The sequence below is a fragment of the Seriola dumerili genome, unplaced genomic scaffold (assembly GCF_002260705.1).
Source record: "Seriola dumerili isolate Sdu_G_001 unplaced genomic scaffold, Sdu_1.0 BDQW01000877.1, whole genome shotgun sequence".
NCBI lineage: Eukaryota > Metazoa > Chordata > Actinopteri > Carangiformes > Carangidae > Seriola > Seriola dumerili.
In genome coordinates this window covers 1,297,065-1,306,165 of record NW_019175132.1, presented here as the reverse complement: position 1 = coordinate 1,306,165, position 9,101 = coordinate 1,297,065, and the positions used below count along the sequence as shown (strand labels likewise).

Below are 9,101 nucleotides of genomic sequence, written 5' to 3'. Positions count from 1 at the left end.
GCAGCTAAAGAGCCCTCATGAGTTGGTAGAGACCAAAAGCAGAGCTAAAAGAGAGTAAGTATTGGGCTTACATTCACCAGGTGGCCAGAAACACAACGCCAAATGAATGCTAATGTTGCTCCATAACTGCTGGATGTGTAAATATGCAACTTTTTGCTAACACTTTGTGATGATTTGTCAATGGACAAAATGGACAAAAAACAAACAAACAAACAAATAAAACAAATAAAAACATTTGTTGCAGGTAAATATATACACCTTATAGCTAATGTAGCTAATTTTGCAAAGATGTTTTTACCACGCAAATGCATATGCTCACACAGTTAAAGTCATAATAACTGAATCTTTTGTCTGGTTGGATGCAGCAGAAGAAGCTGTATGTAAAATTTCATGGTTTGGTCTCCCTCATCCCCTGAAGGAAATGGCTCTTTTAACTGCTAAATGCTCTGTTAACCAGTTAGCTGCTACCAATATCTGTCTGCTATTTGATGCAGGACTAGTAGTGTTCAGGCCTTCATTCCATGAGGGGACAAAAATTCAACAAATGTTGTCTGGTAACTGTATTAAGTGAGCCAAGTAGACAGACCACCTAAACACATACTAAGAGCTAATTCATGGGACATTTTTCTCACCTCTAAACCTGCACATCCACACAAAACAGTTATCCAAATCAGACTTTAAAGAAAACATATTCCTCTTACAAAATATAAACTCACAGACGTCTGTTGACAAGACAGTCCAAAATGTGTCAAGAGCCTCAAGGTCTATAGATCATTATTAGGTCTAGCAAGAAACCCTGCATATCATGAAGCATACATTATCAGTGTGTGTCTGTCTGTGACCCTGTTTGTCCCCCTGTTTGCCTGTTACTGACCTTTTGGATGTCATGGAAACAAAAACACTGTGGGATAACAAAAAAGGAGCACCCACAGCGAGGCTAAACATGTTATATAAAATTGGGACCCTCAAAAAGACTCTTGGTACTGTTAACAGAATGAAGTGGCAGTTTTTTTCAAAACCATTTTAGCTGCTTTATATTCAACAAAGATGAATTTCACGTAAAAAAACACAATAATTCAAACTTTTCACATGTTTTTATTGTTGCTGGGATATCAACACTATGACTCTGGCTGGACATTCATTGATATTGGCCCCTACAGTATGGATAGTATGTGTCACAATTACTTTCTACAAACTACTGGTACATGGTATATTAAATCTGAGGCTGACTTTTTTTTTTTAACAGAATTTTGAAGCAATGTTTCACTCTGGAAGAACAAAATGTTTCACACCTACAGCTCGGAGCATCAGTCACTAGTCCTAATGTGAATATTTTCATTTATACTCTTTGGGATCAACAGTAATGTTTGGAGTAGTGTAATGTGACTAAATGTGAAATAGCAACACACACCAGCTGTGTCATGTAGTGCTGCATAACTTGACGCCTGCAGCAAACATCAGTTGCCAATCTGGGAGTGAATGTAATAAAACTTTTTATCTATTTATTTTTTCCTGCAGACCATCATGGATTGGTGCAAATCAAGACACTGCCAGTGGATTGTGTGGTTTTACATATAAAACAGAGGGTGTGGGTGTTTTGACTTGTGTCGTATGCCGCCAGTGTGAATGAATTTCCAAACATTGTGTCTCCTGGCTGAAAAAACACCAATTAGAAATTACCCACATCTGAGGATCTGAAATTGGTTTGACTCATAATATATACTACTACTGTGTTTATGAGTTTGTACTCATTTGACATTTGAGGTTGTGTTGTGTATCTTTTTTATCAAAAAAATCATGCTTTCTGGTGAAAACTTTCAACAAAAGTGAAATATTGCTCCAACACTGACATTATTTTTTGTTGTTCTATAAGGCAAATGTAAGACAGCGGTGTTAGCAACACACAAACTTAAAGAGTAACTTGATACCACCTGAAAATCTTGGCATTGCTGACTTCCAGTGGTTTAAGTTCCACCTTGCTGCAGTGATGTACAAGTGTACTCCGGTACACTATGACATCACTGGTGGGTATGGTCAGAGGTGAAACTGGCTTGAAACTTTCAACCAGAAGAGGCAGTAAATCACTGCTTTTCAGGCTGGTGTGAAGTTACTCCTTATTAAAGAGAAGTGGAAGGCACTGCAAACATAGATATCGAGTTCTGGGTCACAAACAAGTTAATAACTGTAATTGCGTCTACAAGAAGTTCATTCATTAGGGTCATAATACAAAGAGCTCATGACATAAAAACATAAACAAAATCCTACAGTACATTTGGACAGAGCATAACACAGTTAAATTTACAGACACAAAAACACTTTCCCTTTGGTGATTAACATTGAATAATATATTTTATATACATACATACTGTACACATTATACTTACAATGGTATACAAAGAGTGACTCAATGGTAAACAAAAGACATACAAAGACAGAAAGTTTAGTTGGTTCACTATATAACCTGAATCAATACTTGGTTAGAAAAATGGTTACAGTGAATGTGGAATATGGAGGGTTGGATCCAGAGTTGTAGGTAGACAAAGTTGGGTCAATGAGTGGCACTCCTGCTGCCACTACTCCTGTAAGGCCTCTTGTGAAGTGAAAGATGGACAAATGCAAAGGGTAAACGTAAGAAAAGCAAACAAAATTTTTTTTATCGAAGATTGTTGCTTAGGAACTTATGTGTGGGCAACGTTGACAGTGAAGAATACCAGCTGACTTCATGTTAGCGTTGCAGTCTAAATCCCTGACAAACATCTCGCTTCCTGGAAAACATCTGACTGTATCTTTGGCCACGTTTCTCACTTTGCTGTCAGCTGTTGGGAGCTCTGTCTGTGTATTCTGGCCAAAGAGTGTTTTGATTCAAGTCACGACAAAACGTTCAGCTGGTAATTTTTAACAATGCACGTCATAGAATCACCGCGCTGACTTTCAGCTGGCACACAATCACAAGCTAATGGCAGAAGTCAGGGAGTGCACTTGTGGAAATAATATAACACCATTCAACACTGCATCGGCTCAACTCTGGCTCACCTCTCACTAAGTTCATTCATTAAGAAAAACACCCTAAAGGCTTTGAGTGTTATCATAAGAGTAAACTGTAATACGACATTGTTGTCAGTAGACCTTTAAAGAAGTATTGACTGACAAAAATGCTCAATGTTGTGGTATGGTGTACATCAACATAATCATAACCCCAACTATCTGATATGGTGACATAATGATGGGTATCTGTTATTACCTCACATCACCATTCATTTTCTGGTTAATAATAAAAGTATTTTTCAGTACTTTCCTCGAAGTGTTTGTTGAAGCCATGCACACCTATTAGACTGCGGTTCTGCAGTTCATGAGTCCCTAAAAGAAAAGTGATTTAGAAATGAAAAGGCATAACAGCCCCACCTTTTGTCAACCCTCTCAATGCTATAAAGAATTCAAATTTTTCTTGGTTTACAGTCATTTTCAGTTTCAGAACGACCAGGGGGAAATTTCACAGACCACTGAATATTGTTTCCCATTCTCTTTACTTTCCCAACCTCCTTCCTCTTTTTCTCTGTCAGCCTCGTGGACACAGAGACACTGGGTAAAGCCATGAGAGGCAGACAACTCAGCACCTTTCATGTCATAATCTGAAGTCTGTTAACACTCACCAGATACGACCTTCACCTTGTCTCCACATAACACTGTGGCGCAGAGCCTGCTCTAAAACTGCAAACATCCTCCTCCTCTTTTCTGGTAAGGTCCCTGGAACAACTTGTCTTTAATTCCTTTGAGAGAATAAACAACTCAGGATTTCCTGCAGATCTTGGAGTCCCTCAATGTATTTAAGGAGAAACTGATGGGATGGATTCACAAAAGCGTTTTAGTGGAAGAGGATAGTCGGTAGAATAATGAGTCGCCGTCGTATTTAGTTTGTAATGTCACTTGTCATTTAAAAGTGAGTGATGAGTCTAATGTGGAAAAGGACAGTGGCTCTGGTTACTTAAACGCTGGGTAGAACAGCACTGCAGTATTTTTGGTAAGTGGCTAAACATGTCAAATATATTTACATATTTATTCGATTTATAAGCAGTGGAAGTGACAATTAATGAATTTGTCACTTTGGTGTCTACAGTGGAAATAGGTCCAAACACTATCAAAAACCGCCCTTGACTCTCCACAAGGTCATTTTAAAGTTAAAGCTGCTGGAAATAGCATGTATTAACATTCAGTTACATGTCCTAAGCACAAAACGACACATGTCGGTTTGAATTTCCACAGAATTGAAGTCTTAAATAGTGTTTTAAATCTGGGGTCTCACCCCAAAATGTTGCAACTAATATGAATTAGTCTTCGGATGGATGTAATCCAGGATAAAACCTATCACTACAGGATACAAAGTGAGAAAAGACTGGAGAAAGAGGATGGGTTATACTGGCATTACCTTCATTTCACAGATTACTTTTAAATAGTTCATATCAGCATTGCCTGTAACAACACATTTAACACAAAAAAATAAACAACTAAACAAAAATACTAACAGCCTATCAGAGTCCTTGGAGATCAGACTCACTCCTGCGTTTCTTTCTCCACACAGACATGAAGTCTTCTCATCTTTCTTCATAGTTGCCGTTCTCTTCCTCATTATGATCTCATCCAACTCATCATCCAATCCGCTCACTAATCTTCCTCCTCACATTTATCACGTTGCTGTCTTTCGTTCATATCATGTTCGCAGTCCCTCTTGACCTTCCCATACCTCCATTTAAACCTTTATCAGTCACTATTTAGAAAAGAGATTAACCCCTTCGGTTTGGATTAATCTCCATGACATCCAGCCCTCCTTTATACTACTGAGTGTTCGTTGTGGTGGTGGTGATGGTGGTGCATACCGCTGCCGCTGAGCACCGTATGGTTGATGGATGACGCCGACCGGTCAGATCCCTCCGCGGCCGTTCCGTTGACGTTCTCCTGGCGCTGGCAGCACAGAATCTGCCTGAAGGTGGCGCTCATCTCCTTGTCACGGTAGGAGTAGATGATGGGGTTCATGGCCGAGTTGAACTCGGCGAGAAGTAGGAAGAACTTTTCGTAGGTGAGGACGTTGCAGCTTGCGCAGAAGACGTCAAGGAGGAGGATGACCAAGCCGGGCGTCCAGCAGACAATGAACGCCCCTGAGGAGACAGCAGAGAAAGAAAAGAGTTTAAAGTGCTGTTTTTCAGAAATATAAAAAAAAAAAGACAGCTCCATAGATTACTATTGTTTCTTACAAGGCTTAAAATTACAGATTTATATACACAGGTAAAATATTCATTACAAAAATAGGATATTTAATGTAGTTTTGTATGTTTGACATGAACAAAAGAGCAATACCAGTTCCAGCACAATGCCAGCATCCCACCCACTGCTTAAGGGAGGCTTACACATGAACTCATTGGTGTATGTAAGTATTAGTCACCATGTCAGTAGTTATGATGCTTATGAGCAGAATGAACTAACACACTTGGGTGTAACCCCTTCTAACATGTGGTTATGGCAGCTCAAAGCAACATGTAAGCAAAAAAGTTTTGCGGTGTCCGAGATGGACAAAGAGGCTGTAAACACACTTAATAGATGCCTGCATAATGTATTGGTTATAATGCTTTTATAAACTATTTACATTCTAGGTGTTGACCTTTGACCCCCATGAAGTCATAAAAGTTGTAAAAATAAAAGTTGAGTGAAAATTTGGCTGAGTAAGTGCACTTTTCATCCCATAGTTTCTTTCGATTACACCAAGGTGCTCACAGATTTCACAGAATAGTTGGATGATCGGACACCTTCAGAATTCGTATACAGTTCTACATGTAGCATATAATCCACCACAAACCTTGAATGTAACCTTTCACATCAAATATTTCTTCATTTTTAAATAGCTCTGGTTATGCGAAAAGGAAATACAGCCATGTTTGAATCTAATAAGATACTTTGAGAATCACATGAATCAAAGTGGCACATAAACACAGTTTTTGGCCTGGGACTGAGGGATGAGACACATTGCAGGTTTTGACATATAGAGAGAGAAAGAATGTCAGTACATTTAGCCTTTTTTGCCTTTGTGATGACTTTTATCTTTGCACACATCGCACACACACACACACACACACACACACACACACACACACACACACGTACTATTACTAATAAGTAAATCTAGCTCATGTTGTCTCATTACCAGTTTCCTGTGCATTCTCATGAGCCTGATGACACTTGGGCTGACTGTGCAGTTACAGTATTGCCACAATAATGTGATGTGATGCTGACTCTCTGGAATTTCACCTTGTTAACATACTATATTTCACCAAATCAGTGATTTTTTTGTAATTTGTATTTTGATAGCTATGACACTGCAGTAGTAAGTCATGGACTTCTTGGATTTCTGGAGTTTAACTTTTGATGACTCGGTTTTGAGTCAGACTTGAATTTTGTTGACTCGCACTTGAAAAACAATTAATCACTCGGACTTAAATTTGAGTACTAAAGTCTTGAAATTGGGACATGATCTAAATGGTTACATGTTTTTTTAAGCGTGTATACTTCATCAAGATTTAATATACACTATAGGCGAAGCCACACTTCCTTGGAGCCAGAGTTGGTTGTTTTTAGGCTGTTTTGATACAGAAAAGAAAATCATTAAAAGACCACATAACCATCACTTAACAGCCAAACCACCGTCCATCTACAGATCAAAAACAACAATGCCACTCTATAACCACACGTAAAACTTTTATCATTGATCGAATCATTTGATCTCCCATTTGCTTTCACCACACAATATCACACTTCCCATTTTTCTAGTTGTTAATATAATAGAAGATACATATGGAAACACTGTGAGGAAAAGGGAGAATGTTTTACGGAAAGAAAAGGGAAATATGTAATTGATTAAACATTTTTATCATCTTATATGTGTATATATATATATTATTACTGTTGATAATTTGCTAAATAAATGAAGAAAAAGCTCAAACTTTCAAAATAAAAGCCCATTTTCAAAGAAATTCGCCATGGATGAGAGTCTCAGGAAATCAGATCAAGCAGCCTGCCAATCGCAAACCCTCCCTAATCAACATGCTCCATCATCCCTCCCTTAACAAGAAACATGTACAGAAACAGAAATGATTGACCTCCACCTCATTTTCGCAGCCCTATCTCCACTACTCCATCATCATATCTCTAATCTTCTAACCTCATCTGGGTGAGGACAATGCATCATTATGTCTCTGGGTAGATGAAGTGTGCTGGCACAGTGGGGGACAGGGAGGTGGGGGTGGGGGGGTCACTGACTCATTACTCACGAATGTCAAGTTCAAGCGTGTGTGAATTCTGTCAACAGATGCGATTTGTCCTAACTATAAGACAACTGCGGGACATTACACTCTTGAGACAGTAAAACAGAAAGTCTTGATGAGAAATTAGGCAAGCGGAGACGAGAGAGAGACACAATACTGACGGGCAGGCCTGTTATCAGTTAGTGTTTTGCAGGCGGCAGCTGCAGCGGAGGCTTGACCTCACTTCCCAGCTATGCAGGCAGACTCTCCAGAGTTAGATAAATTTCTCGAATGGTTCGCAGGCCAGCAGAGAAACTATCCTAACTATTTGTCTCTCAGTGAAACATCTTACTATGGACAGGACAAGACTCAAAAAAAAAGAAAAGAAAAACATGCCAAGGCAAGAAACATGGTCACATAATACAGTCATAATGACTGTATTATGTGACCATGTTTCTTGCCTTCAGCAAAATCTACAAAAACCTCTAAACAACCTATATTATTGTCAGAGTAACACATAAACCAAAATAAATCAAAACAACAACTATAACAGAATATTTGCTGAGTTGTTGTATTTTTTTCCTTCCATTCAGTTTTCCCACAGAATGAGGAAGAAAACAGTCTTTGTGTGAAGCTGTGACCTGAGAGGTTTCACCCTTGGATTCTTTCATTTCCTCTCTGAATCCAAGGATATATAGTTGCTTGCATTATACCCTTCATCTCAAAATGACCTCTTTACATTGCCCAAAAAAAAAAAAAGAAAAAAAAGAAAAGAAAAGAGGTTGGTTTACCACGACCACATGGAGCAGCGTTACTGCTGCACCAGGTTCACAGAGGGTAAAACCAGTGCTTTTGTTTACGGAAGGAACAAATGCGTCTTTTTGGCAGATTTAGATGAATCCCTTTGCCTTGTCACTTGCTTGAAAATGCCACATGGAAGGCGAAGAGACGAGAGAAATGGAAAGTCAGTGGAGAAAAGTAAATAAACAAGGCTCTAAAGTAAGGCTGGAACATTTTGGAAATGTATGGAAAACTACTTTGATGCTTTCCAGATTTTAATAGAATTAGGAATTTCACAGAGGCAAGGGACATGTACGGGTGTTGTTGTGTCCTACTCATAGCAACAGTGTCCTCTATGATACATTGTGGTATTTGTAGTTCATCTACACAATGGTTTGAACCTTTGTTGAGAGCTGAGTTGCTCTACAGTAGAGGACAACATGTCAGGAAATCTAAGCAGCCAGAATCCAGTGAAGAAGTAATTTTGTATGAACTGCAGGTTAGGGACTGATATGAAAAAGCCATAATGTTATGTAATCATTACCATATACTTTGGGAATAATAAAGGACTATCTCATCTTATCTCATCTCATCTTATCTTATCAAGTGACTTTATATCAGAAATTTAAATTATTGTCAATAAATATGATAAAATATCTCATAATCATGAATTAGTGAATACAGTTTTTTACTTATATTATTATTTGGATATTCTGTCTCATACACTATACAAAAATAAAAGAGTAGTTCCTTGAAGAACCTCTAGGTTACTCCAAGAACTCAGTGGCCCCTCCAAGAAAAATGTTTCTTAATACTCTTAGAGGTGTGTGCAAAAACTTTAGGGATTCCTGAACACTGGTCATTTTGGCTCTGTATCTTCGAATTTTGACATAGACAGTCAAAACACTTGACTCTTTTGACTTTTTTTTTTTTAAATCATCATTCCAAACTTTTGTCATTTTTTTTTAAAATTTTGTTATTCCTGGTGGAAATGGGCTTCTATAAGACTGGGAACAGAGGAGGCTGGGAACAAAA

The 9,101-nt window shown here is 38.4% G+C and overlaps 1 protein-coding gene across 1 annotated transcript in view; it reads right to left on the bottom strand.

Moving 5' to 3' along the window:
- Positions 1-1,079: 1,079 nt before the first annotated feature.
- Positions 1,080-9,101, bottom strand: part of LOC111237500 (lysophosphatidic acid receptor 1) — a 44,819-nt gene continuing 36,797 nt past the window's right edge. Inside the window, exon 3 of the mRNA XM_022766623.1 lies at positions 1,080-5,150. Coding sequence (XP_022622344.1) covers positions 4,825-5,150 — 326 coding nt within the window. The 3' untranslated portion in view covers positions 1,080-4,824. The remainder of the gene's footprint in view (positions 5,151-9,101) is intronic.